The 23705-nt window shown below is 39.8% G+C and overlaps 1 protein-coding gene across 1 annotated transcript in view; it reads right to left on the bottom strand.

The window, feature by feature from the left end:
• The window catches only part of LOC127873421 (GTP-binding protein 2-like), a 28722-nt gene extending 5036 nt beyond the window's left edge, over nt 1–23686 (bottom strand). The window contains exons 1-11 of the mRNA XM_052417274.1: nt 23453–23686; nt 21037–21063; nt 19550–19734; nt 17493–17604; nt 14394–14591; nt 13601–13775; nt 10788–11004; nt 10031–10160; nt 8561–8619; nt 3162–3333; nt 384–545 (exon numbers count right to left, since the gene is read on the bottom strand). Coding sequence (XP_052273234.1) covers nt 384–545; nt 3162–3333; nt 8561–8619; nt 10031–10160; nt 10788–11004; nt 13601–13775; nt 14394–14591; nt 17493–17604; nt 19550–19734; nt 21037–21063; nt 23453–23521 — 1506 coding nt within the window. The 5' untranslated portion in view covers nt 23522–23686. The remainder of the gene's footprint in view (nt 1–383; nt 546–3161; nt 3334–8560; nt 8620–10030; nt 10161–10787; nt 11005–13600; nt 13776–14393; nt 14592–17492; nt 17605–19549; nt 19735–21036; nt 21064–23452) is intronic.
• Between the last annotated feature and the right edge of the window lie 19 nt (nt 23687–23705).

Raw genomic sequence — 23705 nt, 5'->3', positions numbered from 1 at the left:
TATTTAATTGAACCATTTGATAGCGATTTCATTGAGTCCTTTTATCAATAAAGATTTGACTTTCTCTTTAGAAATGTTACCAGCAATATAAGAAAATTATCAATATGTTTGCCTATAAAGAATGTATGCACACATATCACAAGCCTTGGTTGTTAAGCAAATAAAATACCTATTTCTTTTGCTATATCATAAATAGCCACAATGCAGCATACTATTGTAATGGAACATTTTTATCTGATATTGCAAACTCATTATTTGTGCGAGATTACTTTTGATTAATTTAATTAAATTGATTGTGGACTGCACAGGCTTATCTGGGATGACACTTTAGGCACATGCATTAAGCATGGTTTTCTGGGAGCGGTGCTCACATGCAATCATACCTTGTCCTTGATCTTCATTATCTGCACTGTCTGGCAGACATTTCCTATATGCACTGTGGTCTGGAATCCTGTGCAGATCTTTGTGTCATGGTAGAGAACGTAGATGTCTGCTTCAAACTCAAGGTAGGCACCTACCAGCTCCTGGCTTACCAGAACCATGCCCTGAAATACAGACAGAGTGGTGTGTAACCAGCTCCAGTCTCACCAGAACCATGCCCTGAAATACAGACATAGTAGTGTGTTACCAGCTCCAGGCGCACCAAGACCATGTCCTGAAATACAGACAAAGTGGTGTGTAACCAGCTCATGGCTCACCAGAACCATGCCCTGAAATACAGACATAGTGGTGTGTAACCAGCTCCTGACTCACTACAACCATGACCTGAAATACAGACATAGTGTTGTGTAACCATCTTCTCAGACACTAGAACCATATAAGGAAAACTGCCCCATCCACTGTGGCAATGTTTTCAACGGACTTGAAATATATTTGAAATTGGCCAAGATATCATTAGAACACATGTTCTTACCAAGTTCTAGACTTCAAGAGTATTGACAAGTTTTTTCTGCAATTTAACCTTAATTGTTTACCTCATGTGAAGCCAAGATATGATTGGCATAAATCTACCATAACATAAACTAAAACCTACTCTCACAACACCTAGCTACAGACTGTCACAACCCCTAGCTACAGACTGTCACACCCCTAGCTACAGACTGTCACAGCCCCTAGCTACAGACTGCCACACCCACTATCTACAGACTGTCACACCCCCTAGCTAAAGACTGTCACATCCCCTAGCTACAGACTGGTACACCCCCTAGCTACAGACTGCCACACCCACTCGCTACATACTGCCACACCCACTAACTACAGACTGTCACACCCCCTAGCTACATACTGCCACACCCGCTAGCTACAGACTGGTACACCCCCTAGCTACATACTGCCACACCCACAAGCTACAGACTGTCACACCCCAAGCTACAGACTGGTACACCCCCTAGCTAAAGACTGGTACACCCACTAGCTACAGACTGGTACCCCCCTAGCTACAGACTGGTACACCCACTAGCTACATACTGGTACACCCACTAGCTACAGACTGGTACACCCACTAGCTACAGACTGGTACATCCACTAGCTACAGACTGGTACACCCACTAGCTACAGACTGGAACACCCCCTAGCTACAGACTGTCACACCCCCTAGCTACAGACTGCCACACCAACTAGCTACAGACTGTCACACCCCCTAGCTACATACGGCCACACCCACTAGCTACATACTGCCACACCCACTAGCTACATACTGCCACACCCCCTAGCTACATACTGTTACACCCCCTAGCTACATACTGTCACATCCCCTAGCTACAGACTGTCACACCCACTAGCTACAGACAGCCACACCCCCTAGCTACAGACTGGTACACCCCTTAGCTACAGACTGCCACACCCACTAGCTACACACTGTCACACCCCCTAGCTACAGACTGTCACACCCCCTAGCTACATACTGCCACACCCACTAGCTACAGACTGCCACACCCACTAGCTACAGACTGTCATACCCCCTAGCTACATACTGCCACACCCACTAGCTACAGACTGTCACAGCCCCTAGCTAGACTGTCACACCCCCTAGCTACAGACTGTCACAGCCCTTAGCTACAGACTGCCACACCCACTAGCTACAGACTACCACATCCAATAGCTACAGACTGTCACACCACCTAGCTACAGACTGTCACACCACCTAGCTACAGACTGTCACACCACCTAGCTACATACTGCCACAACCACTTGCGAGACTGCCACACCCACTAGCTACAAACTGTCACACCCCCTAGCTTCAGACTGTCACACCCACTAGCTACAGACTGCCACACCCAATACATACTGTCACACCCCCTAGCTACAGACTGGTACACCCCCCAGCTACAGACTGCCACACTCACTAGCTACAGACTGCCACACCCACTAGCTACAGACTGTCATACCCCCTAGCTACATACTGCCACACCCACTAGCTACAGACTGCCACACCCACTAGCTAGACTGTCACACTCCCTAGCTACAGACTGTCACAGCCCCTAGCTACAGACTGCCACACCCACTAGCTACAGACTGCCACACCCACTAGCTACAGACTGTCACACCCACTAGCTACAGACTGTCACACCACCTAGCTACAGACTGTCACACCACCTAGCTACAGAATGACACACCCACTTGCGAGACTGCCACACCGACTAGCTAAAGACTGTCACACCCCCTAGCTACATAATGCCACACCCACTAGCTACAGACTGCCACACCCACTAGCTTAAGACTGTTACACCCCCTACCTACAGACTGCCAAACCCCCTAGCTACAGACTGCCACACCCACTAGCTACAGACTGCCACACCCACTAGCTACAGACTGTCACACCACCTAGCTACAGACTGTCACACCCACTAGCTACAGACTGTCACACCCACTAGCTACAGACTGTCACACCACCTAGCTACAGACTGTCACACCAACTAGCTACAGACTGTCACACCACCTAGCTACAGACTGTCACACCACCTAGCTACAGACTGCCACACCCACTAGCGAGACTGCCACACCCACAAGCTAAAGACTGTCACACCACCTAGCTTCAGACTGTCACACCCACTAGCTACAGACTGTCACAACACCTAGCTACATACTGTCACACCCACTAGCTACAGACGGTCACACCCACTAGCTACAGACTGTCACAACCCTAGCTACAGACTGCTAACCTTTCTGAGGTTCTCTCTCTCCACATTCACGAGGGCCACAGAGGACGCCTGGCCAGCCTGTATTAGCCTGCACGGCAGTCTGTGCCTGTGTACAGTCTTAACCTGCACAGGCTGGAACTGGCCGTCGTCATATGGACCCAGCATCAGAGTGTCCCCTTCACGAACAGAACCACTACAATATAAATTGCGCTTATTCAGTGTCTGCTGTTCAGCTTGTGCAGTCCACACAGGCTAATCAGGGACAACACTTTCAGCCTAAACTGGATTTTCATCAAGTCTTGTCAGGGCAAGAGTATCTTTAACTAAAAATATAATAAAAGTGGAGAGTGTGATCCCTGATGAGCCTGTGATAGGCTACACAGGCTAATCTGCAGGGTTTTTTTTTCCACTTTTTGGGAAGATAGCCCATGGCTTTGGAATTGGGAATTTTATCGGCATTTTCATGAAATTGGGAAAATACATTCATTAGCCTTTTTTTCCACATGATAAGTCCACTGATTAGGGAAATACTAAATTTGATATAACTCTTTATAATCATTCAAATTAAAAGAACAAAATCATATAATACTTTGTTAGATGTAATTGAATTGAAATTGAGATAAAATACGCATTAGACTTCTTTCTAAAAAAAAAAAAAAAAAAAAAAATTTTTTTTTTTTTTTTTTTAATTGGGAATTTTTTGCCACATTTTGGGAAAAAAGTATACTTTTTGGGATTGGGAACATAGCCGAATTTCGGCTATAAAATCGGGCCAAAAAAAACCCTGATCTGTGACAACACTTTTAGTGCATGCATTTAACCCACTTTTCAGAGAGCAAGGCTGATATAGTAGAGAGCAAGGCTGATATAGTAGAGAGTAAGGCTGATATAGTAGAGAGCAAGGCTGATATAGTAGAGAGCAAGGCTGATATAGTAGAGAGCAAGGCTGATATAGTAGAGAGCAAGGCTGATATAGTGAGTAAAATCACTTATTCTAACATTTACCACTCAGATACACACTTTGACCCAAGTGTTACATCAGTTTAAAAATTGTAGATATTAAATATATCATAACCAAATTCCAAAACTAATAAAAAAATCCTTGACATACATTTGATACTCATCAGTGAGTGCGTATTGTGCTATAGTACTATCTTTTACAGCCATTATTAAATTTATTTTCGGATAACTCGATATTAGAAAAATTGACTTTACACAAAACGGTACCTTGTGCTTTTATTTTGTAAAATGAAGCAATGAATTTTAGTTATCATCATTACGTTATTGACATTTAAATTGCGTACTGAGAGAAATGACGTATGCATATTTATATTTTGTTTTTTATTTGATAAAATGTTACAATAAGAAAACTCAAGATAGCCAACTGTAATCATTGTATGAAGACATAGTCAGTTAGTAACCAGAATGTTCATAGTAGGGTCATAATTTAACAAGAGTTGTGTTTGTCAGAAACACAATGCCCCCTAATGCGCTGCTTTGATTTTTTTGTTTGACTTTTGACCTTGAAGGATGACCTTGACCTTACACCGCTCAAAATGTGCAGCTCCATGAGATACACATGCATGCCAAATATCAAGTTGCTATGTTCAATATTGCAAGTTATAAAGAAGGTAAAAGTTTTGGTTAAAGTTTTTGAATTTGTTTTTTTGACCTTTGACCTTGAAGGATGACCTTGACCTTTCACCACTCAAAATGTTCAGCTCCATGAGATACACATGCATGCCAAATATCAAGTTGCTACGTTCAATATTGCAAAAGTTATGAAGAAGGTTAAAGTTTTGGGACACACACACACATACAATGACAGGCAGGCCAAAAACAATATACCCCCGATCTTTCTATTCGGGGGCATATAAATAGCAAGTGACAATTATCTTTTCATCTTTTCAACGTTGTCAGTGTTATAACAATCATTGGAGTAATACAATGGTCACTGTGACCTCCATATGACCTTAACAGTTGATCGTTGACCTGAACATTGATGGACATCGCCATTTCTTTCTAGGTAACCATCATACCAAATATTGAAATAAATATAATCAACGAACAGACCAACCAGTCATAAGATAGGTGCCAAGAGACTTCAAGAGTAAATATTACTGATTTAGAGACATTGTCAGGTGCCACAGGTATGTTGTCCATTTTAGAAGCTAGAAACTGACATTTATGCCATGGTTGTAAACCATTATTTTTCAATACCATTTGAAAAGTTTTTCTGGAAAAATCAAAGGGCCCACTAGCCAAAGATCCCTGCAATCAAGGGGCCCACTAGCAATAGATCCCTGCAATCAAGGGGTCCACTAGGATAGATCCCTGCAATCAAGGTGTCCACTAGCCATAGATCCCTACAATCAAGGGGTCCACTAGCCATAGATCCATACAATCAAGGGGCCCACTATGATAGATCTCTGCAATCAAGGGGCCCACTAGCCATAGATCCCTGCAATCAAGGGGCCCACTAGCCATAGATCCATACAATCAAGAGGCCCACTAGCCAAAGATCCCTGCTATCAAGGGGGCCACTAGCCAAAGATCCCTGCAATCAAGGGGCCCATTAGCCATATATCCCTGCAATCAAGGGGCCCACTAGCCATAGATTTCTGCAATCAAGGGGCCCACTAGCCATAGATCCCTGCAATCAAGGGGTCCACTAGCCAAAGATCCCTGCAATCAAGGGGCCCACTAGCCATAGATCCCAGCAATCAAGGGGCCCACTAGCCATAGATCCCTGCAATCAAGGGGCCCACTAGCAATAGATCCCTGCAATCATGGGGCACACTAGCTATAGATCCCTACAATCAAGGGGCCCACTCCATTTATCACTGCAATCAAGGGGCCCACTAGCCATAGATCCCTGCAATCAAGGGGCCCACTAGCCATAGATCCCAGCAATCAAGGGATCCACTAGCCATAGATCCCTACAATCAAGGGGCACACTAGCCATAGATCCCTACAATCAAGGGGCACACTAGCTATAGATCCCTGCAATCAAGAGGCCCAATAGCTATAGATCCCTGCAATCAAGGGGCCCACTAGCCATAGATCCCTTCAATCAAGGGGCCCACTAGCCATAGATCCTTGCAATCAAGGACTCACTAGCCATAGATCCCTACTACCAAGGGGCCCACTAGCAATAGATCCCTACAATCAAGGGGCCCACTAGCCATAGATCTCCTGCAATCAAGGGGCCCACTATTTATAGATCCCTACAATCAAGGGACCCACTAGGATAGATCCCTACAATCAAGGGGCCCACTAGCCATAGATCCCTGCAATCAAGTGGCCAACTAGCCATAGATCCCTGCAATCAAGGGGCCCACTAGCCATAGATCCCTGCTATCAAGGGGCCCACTATCCATAGATCCCTACAATCAAGGGGCCCACTAGAACAGATCCTTACAATCAAGGGGCCCACTAGCCATATATCCATGCAATCAAGGGGCCCACTAGCCAAAGATCCCTGCTATCAAGGGGCAGACTAGCCATAGATCCCCACAAGCAAGGGGCCCACTAGCCATAGATCCATACAATCAAAGGGCCCACAAGGATAGATCCCTGCAATCAAGGGGCCCACTAGCCATAGATCCCTGCAATCAAGGGGCCCACTAGCCATAGATCCCTACAATCAAGGGGCCCCCTAGCCATAGATCCCTACAATCAAGGGGCCCACTAGCCATAGATCCCTACAATCAAGGGGCACACTAGCCATAGATCCCTACAATCAAGAGGCCCACTAGTCAAAGATCCCTACAATCGAGGGTCCCACTAGTCAAAGATCCCTACAATCAAGGGGTCCACTAGCCATAGATCCCTGCAATCAAGGGGCCCACTAGCCATAGATCCCTGCAATCAAGGGGCCCACTAGCCATAGATCCCTGCAATCAAGGGGTCCACTAGCCATAGATCCCTCCAATCAAGGGGCCCACTAGCCATAGATCCCTGCAATCAAGGGGCCCACTAGCCATAGATCCCTGCAATCAAGGGGCCCACTAGCCATAGATCCCAGCAATCAAGGGATCCACTAGCCATAGATCCCTACAATCAAGGGGCACACTAGCCATAGATCCCTACAATCAAGGGGTCCACTAGCCATAGATCCCTGCAATCAAGGGGCCCACTAGCCATAGATCCCTGCAATCTAGGGGCCCACTAGCCATAGATCCCTGCAATCAAGGGGTCCACTAGCCATAGATCCCTGCAATCAAGGGGCCCACTAGCCAAAGATCCTTGCAATCAAGGGGCCCACTAGCCATAGATCCCTGCAATCAAGAGGCCCATTAGCCATAGATCCCTGCAATCAAGGGACCTACTAGCCATAGATCTCTGCGATCAAGGGGCTCACTAGTCACAGATCCCTGCAATCAAGGGGCCCACTAGCCATAGATCCCTGCAATCAAGGGGCCCACTAGCCATAGATCCCTACAATCAAGAGGCCCACTAGCCTTAGATCCCTACAATCGAGGGTCCCACTAGTCATAGATCCCTACAATCAAGGGGCCCACTAGCCATAGATCCCTACAATCAAGGGGTCCACTAGCCATAGATCCCTGCAATCAAGGGGCCCACTAGCCATAGATCCCTGCAATCAAGGGGCCCACTAGCCATAGATCCCTGCAATCAAGGGGCCCACTAGTCACAGATCCCTGCAATCAAGGGTCCCACTAGTCATAGATCCCTACAATCAAGGGGCCCACTAGCCATAGATCCCTACAATCAAGGGGTCCACTAGCCATAGATCCCTGCAATCAAGGGGCCCACTAGCCATAGATCCCTGCAATCAAGGGGCCCACTAGCCATAGATCCCTGCAATCAAGGGGCCCACTAGCCATAGATCCCTGCAATCAAGGGGCCCATTAGCCATAGATCCCTGCTATTTGAGGTGGGCCACTGGATTTTCTTATTTGTTTATTTCCATACAAGCTGATTTTCCTGCACTTTTCCTCAATTAAAACATTATTTAAATGTTATTAATCTACTTTTAAAACAACCAGATAAACTACCTAAATACTTCTTTCACAATTTTCAAAACACAGCAGCATGGTGCATTGAATATGTATAGAATCTTCAGAGTAGACATGATGGAGCCTAGCATTAAGAAAATAAGAATAAATGCATGTGTGTTCAGTATCATCCCACATTAACCTGTCAGCACAGGCTAATCAGGAGAAACCTTGACTGGATTTTTATTTATAAGAGACCTTATAAACGAAAAATTCCATAAAAACAGAAATTGCATTATGTCCCTTTTTTCAAGAGCAAGGCTCAATGCTAATGTAACTGGTAAAATCTGCCTGTGTCAATACTAATGTAACTGATACAAACTGCCTGTGTCAATGCTTACGTGTGCAGCCTGCCCCTACAACATGTAACTGGTAAAATCTGCCTGTGTCAATGCTTACGTGTGCAGCCTGCCCCCTACAACGTTGCCCACACCTGGCACTGTGAACACTCCGTCTATCTGCAAGCGCACAAGGAACATGTAAACAATTTACAGAAGTTCAAATACAAACCATAGCGCACAAGGAACATGTAAACAATTTACAGAAGTTCAAATACAAACCATATTTTTGCATATCAGCCTCACTCTTAGAAAACAGGTCTTTACAGATATGTGTAAAGTGTCGTTCAAGATTAGCCTGTGCAGTCCGCACAAGGTAATCAGGGACAACACTTTCTGCTTTTATGGTTATGTTTCTTCTCAAAATTCCAGTTTAGGGTTAAATTTTCATCCCGTTTTAGTTTGAAGAATATCTTTTCTTAATGTAAATCCAGTGTAGGCAGAAAGTGTCATCCCTGATTAGCCTGTGCGAACTGTAATGACAATTTACCCACATGCATTACTTTTATTAGAAGTAATACTGAAGACATTGAACCATGACCCTATGAATGCCTTTAATCTTCAGTATTTGTACCCAATATTTTGTGTCTAATAGGTATTTCTCAACACCCATGCAAGTGATGGTGTTTTAAAGGAACCAAATTCAAACACCATGAAACAGTTGATAAAAAGTTTTACAAGTTATTTTATTCCTTTTAATGTTATGATTAAAAGTTTGATGACGAATTTCTCTTTCTTAAGAATTTAAACATTGCTATAAAAGTTACAATCATGATAAATTAGTTAATTCACTGTACATGTACTATATAGAACATTAACAAACATTATTTATAACCAATAGTCAATACATAACAACTGGGGCTAGGCATTTATGTCAATACCAGGATAAAAGTCCCACCGAAGTACACAACGCATTTCATATTTTTTTTTTTTTTTTTAATTGGTCCACATATAAGACAAACTTTAGTATAACAACTAAACTAAAAATACTATGTTCTATTCCATGAATTCCTGTTCCAAATTATTGTTAGGATTAAACAAGAGCTGTCACCATAGGATGACTGATGCCCCCTGTAAATGCTTGATAGAAGTTATGAGCTTTTTTTCGAAACCTAAACGCAAATTTCGAAACCTAAACGCGGATCCTAAGTTCAAGGTCACAGGGGTCAAAATTTGTGTGCGTATGGAAAGGCCTTGTCCATATACACATGCATGCCAAATATGAAATTGCTATCTGAAGCAACATAGAAGTTATGAGCATTTTTCGAAACCTAAACGCAAAGTGTGACGGACAGTCAGATCACTATATGCCCTCCTTCAGGGGCATAAAAAGAAATAAAAAATTTCTATTATGGATTTATATACATGCTTGCTTTTTTAACCTAGAGACTTTGGTTGAAAGCCGGAGCATTCTGTACTGTCTTATAAATATCATAATTAATGAAACATTTACTATAGGTGTTGACACTTTTGTCTGGTAAAAACTTGCGTCTTATACTCTAAAAAATAGGGTATTGGCTTTAGCTCTTACCTGATATTCTGTGGGCAGCTGGACCATCCGGTCCCGGTCCTTGTTCAGCGGTGGTATGACATTCAGGAACTTGTAGAGGAGATCTAGGTTGGCACCACTCACAGATGATACACGAAAGATCGGCACAATCCTGTAGATACCGTGCAAACCCAGGTAACATATGCTTACTTCAGCTGTGGCCATTGGAGTCAGATAAGAGCAATTGTGTTATGAAACTGCTGATCTTGATATTTTATAAATGTTAATTGTTGATTTGATAGACCATTCTATCATTTCATCAAATCCTTCTACAATTCAGTTTTGCTTTTGTCTAATAAGATATTTTACTAGCATCAAAACAAACCCAAATGTAGCATAACAATCAAAAGTCAAAGTTCTATGCAGCTCTGATGGCATAAATTACCCTTCCAATTCTTTTTGACATTCCAGTTTTGTGCCATATCAAAGGCAGCTACGTTAATCAACTGGCTAATTTATTTCCTTACACAAAAAACCATATTAAGCCTTTCTTTGTGAAAAAAAGTTTAAGGCATGTGCGTTAAGTGTTGTCCCTGCTTAGCCTGGGCAATCAGCACAGGCTAATCAGGGATGACACTTTCAACTTTTATGGAATCTTTCATTTTAAAGACGTCTCTTCTTAGAAAAAAAACAATAAAAGCCGAAAGTGTAGTCCCAGATTAGCCTGTGTGACAACACTTTATGCACATGCATTAAGCCCCATTTTTGCAGAGTGTGACTCAAAAACATATTGGCCTACCTATCGGTGTCAAAGTTCTGAGCAGCAGTAATAGCGTCATCCTCCGTGTCTATACGGAGTGGTATCTTCTTGCAGCCAGGGGACTTGAGTATCTTCTCCAGCTGGGACACAGTCTTTTCTATGAGGAACTTGCGGCACATGTCAATCTTGGTCACCACCACAAAGATGGGAACCTTCAGCGCCAGGGCAAACCCGAGATGCTCTTTGGTTGTTCCAGCTGAAATATTGACATGTTATATTAGAATTACATAACATTTACTCTACAATGACCCAAACAGGGGTGTGATTTAAGAACCACCTCTGGGGAAGAAAATGCACTACCCCCGTTACAGAAAAAAACGTCATTACTCATCATGTGTATTTAGATCCAGCAAAGTTCATAGCTATTTGTATAATAACTTTGACATAGAAAGGGATAAAATCAGCTGAAAGGAGGAGAAATCACACAACTGCCCATGGCTTCATATTCAGTCATTGAAATAACACACTTGCCTGAAACCCCAATAAAATAAAATCATACTTGGGTACGTTAAAATTCTCATCTTTCTGCCAAACTGAGCAATATCAATTACAATTTAGAGATATAACATAAAAAGATCTATCACAACAAGAGGGCCTGAAAGGCCCAAAGTTGCTCACCTGAGATAACAAGATATTATTGGGACAAATCTTCTGACTAAGTTTCACAAAGTTCGGAAAATAAATGTGGCCTCGAGTGTTAACAAGGTTTTACTATAGCCATATAAGGAAAAATGCCCCGCCCCCTGGCAGCCATGTTTTTCAACCAACGGGCATCATTTTTTAACCTGTCCAAGATATTATCGGGATGAATCTTCTGACCAAGTTTCATGAAGATCGGAGCGTAAATGTGGCCTCTACAGTGTTAACAAATTTTACTATAGCCATATAAGGAAAAATGCCCCGCCCCTTGGAAGCCATTTTTTTCAAGCCAGCGATTTTCCTCCTTCTTTGTAAAGTACCGGTAAACCGTACTTTCCCAATCGAGCGAAAATTCCCAAATTCCCAATCGGCATCTGAAAAATCCCAATTGGCGTCCGAATTTTTTCTCAAAACGATCGAAAGTTTCGTAACAAAACCCAACTTTCGGCGAGTGAACAAAGAAAATCGTATAGTTGTGTGTAACCACGCGCTCGATTAATATCGGGTTTTATTATTCAGCGCGTTCAATCAATAGAGTCGTTACTGTTTGCGGTTCTTTTGTCAGGCAGCCAGCGTACTGTTTGACGTCGGTTTGAAACCTTATCGTAGTTTGAAATGCCCTCCAGCACTGCCTCTGTGGAAAGGTTGTTCAGTCTAATGAACAATCTTTGCACGACCAATCGGAACCGTCTATCACAGGACACATTGACAGCTCTAATGATGCTGTGCAGAGAGGAATGCCAGCAACTGAGTGATGATCAAACATCAAAGATTGTTGAAATTTAAAAAAAAATGAAAGTGAGAGACATTGCTTTATAAGAGATTAAAACAACTAGTAATTGATTTTGTGTCTTCTATATAATATTTTGTTATTTATATCAATTTTATTACTTTAAGTAATGGTCATTAAGGCATGCCTGCAAATGATTATTTTAATGGGTATGTTCAATTAAGTTTGAACTGTATGATGTATTTAATAAGACCCAAACTTCACTACGCGATTTTCCCAATTTAAGGATTTCAGGACTCGATTTTTCCCAATTTTGTGGTTTTCACGACTCAATTTTTCCCAATTGGACCGGTACGGGTACTTTTCCCAATTGGACAAGGAAAATCGCTGCATGCAAACATAATTATTTTGGAACTCATCCAAGATATCATTGAGACCAATCTTCTGACCAAATTTCATGAAGATTGGACAATAAATGTGGCCTCTAGAGTGTTAACAAGGTTTTACTATAACCATATAAGGAAAAATGCCCCGCCCCTGGTAGCCATGTTTTTAAAGCAACCAAAACCATTTTAGACCTCATCCAAGATATCATTCGGACTAATCTTCTGACCAAGTTTCATGATGATCGGAAAATAAATGTGGCCTCTAGAGTGTCAACAAGGTTTTACAATAGCCGTACAAGGAAAAATGCCCAGCCCCCTGGCGGCCATGTTTTTCAACCAACTGGCATCATTTTTGAACTCGTCCAAGATATTTTTGGGATAAATCTTCTGACCAAGTCTTATGAAGATCAGACAATAACTGTGGCCTCAAGAGTGTTAACAAGATTTTACTATAGTCATATAAGGAAAAATGCTCTGCCCCTTGGCAGCCATGTTTTTTAAGCAAACGTAACCATTTTCAAACTTATCCAAGATATCATTGAAACCAATCTTCTGACCAAATTTCATGAAGATTGGACAATAAATGTGGCCTCTAGAGAGTTAACAAGGACAATGTTGATGCCGCACAACGGACAAAAAGCGATCACAAAAGCTCACCATGAGCACGTTGTGCTCAGGTGAGCTCAAAAACAAAACATGATGATGTTGAAATTTGCTCTCCAAATATATCATAACAACATGATTTGCTAAGCAAATTAATAGATACAAGTTTTGCATTATAATAAGTTGTTAGTAAATCATTTGGACTGATTTAATTTTCACAATTTGAACAAGTTCAAAGAAAATCAGTCAAGTTGACCTTGTACACTTTTGACTATTAGCAAGAATTTCACCAAACCTACATAGAAAATTGAAATTTATACATTTACTATCCTTCTTTTGACCAAGATTGTTATGCTGTATCGTAAATTGAAAATTAAGAGTTTTATGTTTTACAGTCATCAGTTTTCTTGCACTTAATAATGCTCTAGACTTACCCATGCCAGTGTTGGCACTGACTACAAGCATGGAGAAGTCCGGTGAGTAGCAGGTGAGACCAAATATCGTGGTCTTGAGGTACTTGTGGTGTCCCGCGAGGTCTATCAGCGTGATGAGCTTGCTTGAGTGCTCACAGATCTCCTCTACAGACCGAGACTCGCTGTAGTTGACCACCTGCAACCAAACAGTGGGCATGGAAATGAGCCGGACATATTAATTTACGTGTTAACATGGTGGTGACAGTGTACTGGTAAAGGGTCAAAAACATTAAAAAACCTATGTTATAGTTAAACTTACTTCCCATTTATTATCAAAGCCTAGTATTTCATGACTGATACAGGATGCGACTTACCTCCCCTTTATTATTAAAATCAATTGTCCCGTTACTGATACAGGATGTGACTTACCTCCCCTTTATTATTCAAGCCCAGTATTTCATGGCTGATACAGGACGTGACTTACCTCCTCTTTATTATTAAAGCCCAGTATTTCATGGCTGATACAGATAGCGAGTTACCTCCGCTTTATTATTAAAGTCCAGTATTTTATGGCTGATACAGGAAGTGACTTACCTCCCTTTTATTATTAAAGCCCTGTGTCTTGTGACTGATACAGAAAGTGACTTGGCTCCCCTTTATTACTAAAGCCTAGTGTCTTGTGACTATTACAGGAAGTGACCTACCTCCCTTTTATTATTAAAGCCCTGTGTCTTGTGACTGATACTGAAAGTGACTTGGCTCCCCTTTATTATTAAAGCCTAGTGTCTTGTGGCTAATACAAGATGTGACTTACCTCCCCTTTATCATTAAAGCCCAGTATTTCATGGCTGATACAGGATGTGCGCCCTGTCTGGATCTCGTGCAGGTGCCTAAAGAGGTTGAGCCGTGCCCGGCCCCGTCCGTTGTCCAGCTCCCCGTGGGTCAGCACGCCCAGCAGGGTGGACTTGCCTGAGTCTACGTTACCCAGCACTGTCAGGCGGAGATCTATAAACTGTGCCAATATCAGAAATGATGAGACATGGGTAAGACATGCAGAGCAACTGCATATTGTATTTTATTTGCATTTTTATATTGTATTTTTTGTTTTAAGAAAGTCTCTTCTTAAACAAAATCCAGTTTAAGCCGAAAGAGTGTCCCTAATTAGGCTGTGAAAACTGCACAGGCTAATCTGTGGCAATACTTAACGCACATGCATTAAACTGTGTTTCCCCAGAGATGCTCATTTATCCCATTTTCACCGCGACATTGACGGTATAACACGTTGTGGAATATACTTGCTTGTATTCAACACTGTGGAATATACCTGTCGCGTGCACGGACTACTTTTTAAATGACGTCATGCGATATGCGCTAAAATTAGGTCGATATTGTTTAGTTCATTGATCGAATTTTAAGGTCACCCATGAAAAGAAAATGTGCATATTTTGCAGAAAAAAATATGACATATTCACCAAAAGAAATGTTGAAATAAAATATAAAATTACACGATTTTTGTTTTGTTATTTTTTTATTTATATTTACTTTACTACTGAATGATTTTTCACAAGAAACAAAGTCGACAAAACTTGAGCTTCAAAATTATACGACCTTCAACCTTTAAATCTAGTCATATGACATTATTTAGTGTAATGTGCATTGTCTATAACCAAAGCATATACTTTTGACATTTAACTTAAATATTAAGAATGTACAACAAGCCATACACATATCGCACAGTTCATGAATAATCTGCTATGTTTGCTTTCCTATTTAATTCACGTTAGGCATAGAGCTGTGTGAAGTATAAGATGGTAAAAATAGCACCACACTGGAATTGGGAACGTCCCATTTGTACACGGGTATTTTCTACTCATTCATCTGTTGTGTACTTGAATGTTTTCCATTCTTTGTGTATTTATATAATAGATTATTTTTTCGTACAATAAGGGCATTTACCATAGATAAATAAAACATTGAGCAAGTTTAAACATAATTATGTTTATATGCAGAAATCTGCAAATGCAACCGAGTTTACCAACGGCTGTTATTAGATAAACTGCTCCGGTTCATTTGAACAGCAGTAATGTAGAGTACATGACGTAGCGTGTGACGAAGAAGAAAGTTTATCGCGTTCATAAACTCATTTGAATAAAGTGATAGAATGGCATAAGGGTCTTTATTTAACTATGCTTAAATAATTATTAAAGACCCTAGATGCAAAATCGTCAATAATTGAGTTAAATGGATTATTAGATGGATTTTAAAGGATAATTAAAGGTAAGATACTAGTTCTTACATGTTTTGATTTTTGATTGTACTTTTGTCGTTCCCTGATCTCGGGGAAATGATTTTAACATGGGCGCCATTGATGCATCGGATCACACACGGCATACCCATAACATTATATAAAAAAACACGTTCTGCGCGTCCTGAAATTCGTCGAAAACGTATTGCCCTGTATATTTTGTCAAATAAAGTGTCAGTCGCTGCAATTGTCTGTTTACTCGTCAAAATTGTCAAGGTCTTCGATAGCTTAAGAAACTTCAGCGTACAGTTTATTTAGTATTGACAGACCTGTACAAAGTCGCGCCAGTCAAAAATCATAAAAAGCGACATTTAAAGTAATGGTAGCCAGAACTAGGTCGTCGATGGTGTACATGTATGTTGACATCGACAGCATTTTGTCAGGAGTAATGGCCGCCATATTGGATTTTGATCATTTTCTTTCGAAAATAAAATAAATTATAGTAAAGTAAAATCTTCTTTTCGCGGTCGTAATGTGTTAAAATTTGCATACTGCGTAAAATTGAATGTAGGCATATGGTAATATTTTTACTTGTTTTACAGTTTGTGTAATTTTTAAAGACTATTTCGCGTACCAGAACAAATACAGGTATATCACTACGCATGGTTACATTTGTTAGATTTTAAGCGCTTTAATGACGGAATTAAAATTATTGTTAAGGTTATTAGATCTATTTATGTTAAACGTCACGTTGAAAAAAATCAAATGGGATAAATAGAATACTAGGATTAGCGTTGAATACAGAGAAGTTTATGTTGCTCGGCTCGAACACCGAAAGCGCTCGCCAAGGCTCGCGCTTCCGGCGTTCTAAGCCTCGCAAAATAAACTTCTCTGTATTCAACGCTAACCTAGTATTCTCTATATCTTTGTGCATATTAAAAAATCAACATTTCCAGCAGAATACTCTCACGAGGGTTTATGAATCCCAGGACAGTCAGACAGAGATCTATAAACTGTAACCATATCTGAGATGATAAGACATGGATAAGATAAACAGAAACAGCAGGGTGCTTTGATTACTTTTAAAATCAGACTTTTAGTCTCAACTTTGATGACTTTTAACCTTTTTAAACACTTAATTTATACAGGATGATATTTTTTAAAGATATTTTTCATGCACACACAATTTTATAATTCACTGCTGTTGAATAAAGAATCAATTTTTTTGTCAAGGCTTTTTTTCTTGATTTGGGGAAAGGGCCTGGTATCCATTTTTGGAAAAAAATTATCAAAAAAACTGGAAAAGGGGGAGGAATTTTCCAAAGTAAGCTGGAAATTTGGGGAAATTTGCATCATTTTAAAGACATTCTCTTAGGGGAAGGGGTCTTCCTCTTGGAGAAAAGATTTGTATAAGGCACTTGTTTAAAGAAAAAAAGCCCTGTTTGTCGCTGTGAAGTTCAGAAATGTGCTTTTGTTTTGCAGAATATTTGTAATCAATCTTGACAAAACATTTAATCCAAAATTTCTTGGGAAAATCCTGATATGAAACAATGCTTTGTTTAAGTAACTGAATGATACTTCCAAATTAACAATTGCCCAATAAATCTTTCTTGCATGAAATTAAACCTGAATAATGTGCTAAAGTATGTAAAAGGAGCGTTTATTTACCTTTTGATCATCAGGGACTTTTCTAACAAGAATTTCCAGCGCCCTCTTCTCTTCATCCCCATCTTCACTGCTGATGTACCTATCTCTGAGAATAGTGAGGGTTGCACCTAGTCTGAAACCAGAGAAGGCATTGACAGGCTGTTTTTATAATGATTTGAAGCTCTTACCATATGAACCACACTCTCGAAAATGGGGCTTAGTGCATGTGTGAACAAGAGCACCGCCTTGCGGGTGCAGACCGCTCATCTATTTTCTTTTTAAAGGTGAAGGGACTCTCATTTTCAATCACAAAGGAGGGAGGGGTGGAGTGAAGAGCGGTGCATTGTGTGGGGGTGTGGACATTTATTACATTTTCTTCCAAAAATGCGAAAAAAAGGAAAAAAAAAATCGGGGGGGGGGGGGGGGGGGGGGGTGGTGGGGGGGTGGTGGGGGATTCTTGGGTGCGATGGTTGGACGGTATTTCAAACATAAAATAATAAAAATAAATATTTGTGTTTTTTAACCGTTTCATAAAAAAAAATTGGGGGGGGTGAGGTGGGGGGGTATAGTGTGAGGGTGTGGTGGTAATTTGTGAGATGATCTTAAAAAAAAAAAAAAAAACAAATAGGGGGGGGGGGATTCGGGTGGGGGGAGGGGGGGTGGGAGGGGGGTTATTGGGTGCGATGGTTGGACGGTATTTCAAACATAAAATAATCAAAATAAATAGTTTTGTTTTTTAACCGTTTAACAAAAAAATTGGGGAGGGGGGTGGGGTGGGGGGGGTATAGTGTGAGGGTGTGGTGGTCATTTGTGAGATGATCTTAAAAAAAAAAAAAAAAAAAAAAAATTGGGGGGGGGGGGGGGGTTGGGGGGGGGGCACGGGCGATGGTTTGGGTGGAGTCTATTGTGGTATGTCAGGTAAGAGTAGTTTTGTCAAAGTATCAATCAAATCTAATCATAAATAAAGAAGTTATGGCAATTTTAGAGAAATTTAATAATTTGACTTTGAGAGTAAAGGTATTTCAAAGGTCAAGGTAAAATTCAACTTGCCAGGTACAGTAACCTCATGATAGCATGAAAGTATTTGAAGTTTGAAAGCAATAGCCTTGATACTTAAGAAGTAAAGTGGATCGAAACACAAAATTTAACCATATATTCAAAGTTACTAAGTCAAAAAAGGGCCATAATTCCGTAAAAATGACATCCAGAGTTATGCAACTTGTCCTTTTACTGTACCCTTATGATAGTTTGCGAGTGTTCCAAGTATGAAAGCAATATCTATGATACTTTAGGGGTAAAGTGGACCAAAACACAAAACTTAACCAAACTTTCAATTTTCTAAGTATAAAGGGCCCATAATTCCGTCCATATGCCAGTCAGAGTTACATAACTTTGCCTGCACAGTCCCCTTACGGTAGTTAGTAAGTGTTGCAAGTATGAAAGCAATAGCTTTGATACTTAAGGAATAAAATGGACCTTAACACAAAACTTAACAAAAATTTTCAATTTTCTAAGTATAAAAAGGGCACATAATTCTGTCAAAATGCACGCCAGAGTTATCTAACTTTGCCTGCCCAGTCCCCTTACGGTAGTTAGTAAGTGTTGCAAGTATGAAAGCAATAGCTTTGATACTTAAGGAATAAAATGGACCTTAACACAAAACTTAACCAAAATTTTCAATTTTCTAAGTATAAAAAGAGCACATAATTCAGTCAAAATGCACGCCAGAGTTATCTAACTTTGCCTGCCCAGTCCCCTCATGATAGTAAGTAAGTGTACCAAGTTTGAATGCAATAGCATTGATACTTTCTGAGAAAAGTGGACCTAAACGCAAAACTTAACCGGACGCCGACGCCGACGCAGACGCCAAGGTGATGACAATAGCTCATAATTTTTTTTCAAAAAATAGATGAGCTAAAAATGTCGTCCTAGATAAGCCTGTGCAGTCCCCACAGGCTAATAAGGGCAACACATTACACATAGACCAGAGTTTTGTTAAATAGAGACTTCTTAATTTTATAAAAAATTCCATAAACACAGAAAGTGTTATAGTTTAATTGTGCACAAACTGCTCTTACCTATCAGCCATTGTCTCAAGGGTGTGTACAGACATCCGCAGCTCCTCCTCGCGCAGGCCAACCAGCAGCCCGTTGTCCTCCACCCCTATCTCGTAGATTGCCTCCCCTTGGCCCTCCTCTAGCCTCCACTTCATCTGTGTCACCAGATGTTCCACACGCTCCTGGCTCGGATTCACCAGTTTTAACTATAGAAATGAGTTGCGTTCTGAGAAAATGGAGTTTAATGCATGTGCTTAAAATGTCCTCCCATATTGGCCAGTGCAGGCTAATCAGTGACCATACTTTCAGCATTTATTGCATTTTTGTTGTTGAAAGAAAGATTCTTCTTAACGTTAATACAGTTTAAGCATAAAGTGTTGTCACTGATGCCTGTGCAGACTACACAGGCTAATCTGGAATGGCCATATATTCACTTGCATTATGCATATTCTTTTCCAGAGATAGGCTCATATGATAGTGTAAGGTCAGTATAAACAGTTAATAAAATCAGTAGTTTTTGCCAGGACTGAATTCCTGACATAATTATAGCTCATGAGACATTAAAATTAGCCATTCAAATTACATGTTACAATTTTGAAAGCATAGCTATGTGAATCTGATTAATTGGGCAAGCCTAGCATACAATTTTCCAGTGCAGAGAAAACTGACTTCCATCTTACTCATTTTAATCATTGTATTAAAGACTAGTGCCAGTCGGGTGCTGCAGTCTTTTTTAAAACCTTTTTGTATTTTTCCTAATTTGAAATGGGAAACTATTTGATCTACCATACATGTATATGCTAGATTGAGAAATTAGTGTATAACAGCTTCGTAGCAAGCAGTATTAATGCTAGACAAACACATCATTTGGATAAACAAAGAATATTGACATTTATGTAGTACAATACACATGACTGTTCAAAACCTGTACAATTTACAACCACTGGTGATACTACGTTCTATAATGAGAAATGTTACCTGAATACAGCTCTACTGATCTTCGAGATATGTACATTAAATCTAGCATTGTTCTTACTTCTGCAGAAAGATTTTGCCAAAAAAGGTTGTAGTGACACACACTTTGACAGATAATTAAATCTTAACAAACCTACATGATTGTGCAATTTTTTTAAGCCAAAAACAAATCAGGTTAGATTGTACAGTAGGATTTCTTAAATTAAATAAATTATACCACCTACCAAAAACCTTTAACATGTATGGAACGTTGTTTGTTTATATCATTTACTTGAAATGGTAATAATGCATTACAGTCAATTTACCTTGACACAAATGACAATGTTTACCAGTAAAGGAAGTGAAATTAACTTTTTTAATAAAGAAAATGACTTCTGTGGGATCAATAATTTTGCGAACATCTAATTTTGACTAATTTGCACTATTTCCTCACAAAAAATATAGACATTTTTCATTTCAAACAAACACCAGAGAACAGTTAGAAGTGTTGAATTTGACATAATACTGATAGATATAAACTTCTATCAACCTACCTTGTATTCAATGTTACCCTCTTCGACCTGAAATGCAACAAAACTTTACAGTTGACAGAAGACAGTTGAACAGGAAAATAAAAGAATAGGCATCTTGCTGTGATTGTATGAAAGATGGATGATTACTATGACAATATATGTATATTGTATTTTAATTAGGGGTGGAAGATATACATGTATCTCTCCATACAATCACACAGCGCTTTTCACCTTTATATAACAGGGCCCCTTCCGAATTGAAAATAAGGTCATTTTTTCCCAAAAAATCATAGAGAAATTTCCCAAATTGAAAAAAAAAATGTTTTTTTCACTATGGCCATTTTTGACCTTTGAACTCAAAGTGTGACCTTGACCTTGGAGATATGGACGTTATTCTTTCGCGCTACACAGCGTCTAATGATGATGAACAATTGTTCCAAATGATTTTAATAACTCACAATGAACAACAAAGACTTTTTAAGTTATGGCCAGGACAAGCTTTTTCCGCCTGTCTGCACGCGAGCCCACCCGCCGACATTCACCAATCTAATTACATGTACCAGTTTTTTCCTTCGGAAAACCTGGTTAAAAATGAGCAGCACAAACTTTTTTCTTGCATAAATAACCACAAACAGATCATAAATATATCCCTAATGTGCAAATTAAAACATCTTACTTGATATGGTGTGCTCGCAGAATAATGCCATTCATCCATGTTTCAAACATGTCAATGGTACACGAAAAGGAGTTGAGCTTTTACAATAGAAAACGTTGAGTATTCTGAATTTGAAAATATGCTTATTTATTCATCTACTATAACTCCGGAATCCTGGGCAAGATAGATCTTGTGTCTCATCAACCAATAATGCTATTGCTACAAAGACTTTCTCCGGAACTTCAGTAAGATAGATTGATTAGTCGTCAATTCAAAACTTTGGCTTTTAGTTTGATTATGTTTTTTTAAGACACTTTTGTCTTGAGCATTTATCCACAAACAACACGCAAATTTGTGTTGAAAGTAACGGGTATTGTGTATGTTACTCAAAGCATTCAAGAAAACACTAGAATGATCAGGTTCTTAGCTTTCAAAAACAAATTGACGGACATTGAGCTCATCAATAAAGTTTGCGTTCAAAAGTATACTTTCATACTTATAACACGGTATTCATTGATTTCCTTCATAAAGTTCAGAACTATTGAGTTTTAGCATGACATATCGTACGGTTCCCTTATTTCGAGCATGACCTAATTTCGATCACTTTGTTAACATTAAGAATGCGGCTCATGTGATGACGTCACACGCATGCGCTCCGAGTATTGTTTCAATAACATTACTACGCCTGAACATAATTACAGACACAACTTAAATAAGAAAAAAAGCAGTGTAATTGCATTTAAAAACTGTACTTAAACTGAAATAATCCGAATTTATGCATATTCCGTGCATTTTTTCGGTACTCTTCATTAAACTTGCACATAAATTGCAGACCACTGCACTAGTGTAAACACATACTTTTGTGTATTTGATTTAAAAAAAAAATCTTCAACTTTTTTACGATTCCCAGAAAATGTTGCATGGAACAATCTTTTGGCACACATCGCGAAAATAGGTGACATGCCGATATCTACATGTTCAGGGGGTATACCCTGTTTCGATTGGTTGATAATTTTTGTGTCAATGTTGCTCAAAAGAAGATTGACCAATAAAACAGAAACTTGATAAATGGTAAATAGAAGTTATAAAAAAAGTTAAATTAATCTTTCAGTTTCTCTTAATTTGTTCAGTGAATCGAATTTTTAAAGTTTTGTTGACTTCATGCCTATTGCAATCGAGTACTCTAGCTTTTCAGATGTGACCTCTCGACTCAAGGTAACAACGCGCGTAATGTATGTCATTTGCGGGTGTGTATAGAACTATCGGCTTTGCGTGGTTAAACACGCTGTTAATAAACAATTCTGACATGGTTTTAATAGAAATGAAATAAATCTTTTAAGGTACATCGTTTATTGCGGCATAGTCTGAATTAATTCAGAATTTAGTTGTTTCCTTTACCGCTCGACTCAAGGTAATTGGAGGATACATTTGTAAGTACGCCAAAAACTCTGACTTTTTATACGAGATTTGCTTCAGCACACAGTTCTAGTCAGTACTATGAAACCTGTTTGCGTTAGTTCTCTTGGCAAGTCTCAGACAGAGTTAACTAAAGGCTGTAAGGAAGTTTTAGAATTAAGTTGCATAAATGACATAATCATATTCATAATCTGTACAAATTTATCTGAATTGCGAAATAAATACCTTTGACAACACATTACATGATCTTCTTTGAAAACAACAATAACATAATATTACCGATTTAACCTAATATTTATTTATAAAAACCAACAAAACAACTGTAGTTCGAATGACTGTCACTGTCAGCTGTTCAACTTAACTCACCTCCGGGGGCAAATTTGCAGGCAATCTGTCGCTACCCAGACCTCCAACCACGGATTCTATGTTGTCCATTTTAGTCTAAATTGCGTCTAAGTGTGTATATGTAATGTATGCAACCAATTTAGATACCCGATTACCCCAGAATACATTTCAAATGCTTATGAAATGCATTCAGCTGGATTTATTTCGTGGTATTTCCGCCATATTTCATAAGACGTTGCCCGGATGTAAATAAACAAAAGGGACATAATTAATT

This window comes from Dreissena polymorpha, chromosome 3 (genome assembly GCF_020536995.1).
Source record: "Dreissena polymorpha isolate Duluth1 chromosome 3, UMN_Dpol_1.0, whole genome shotgun sequence".
Taxonomy (NCBI): Eukaryota; Metazoa; Mollusca; class Bivalvia; order Myida; family Dreissenidae; genus Dreissena; species Dreissena polymorpha.
The sequence above is the reverse complement of the archived record's forward strand: the minus strand, read 5'-3'. Positions and strand labels throughout refer to the sequence as shown.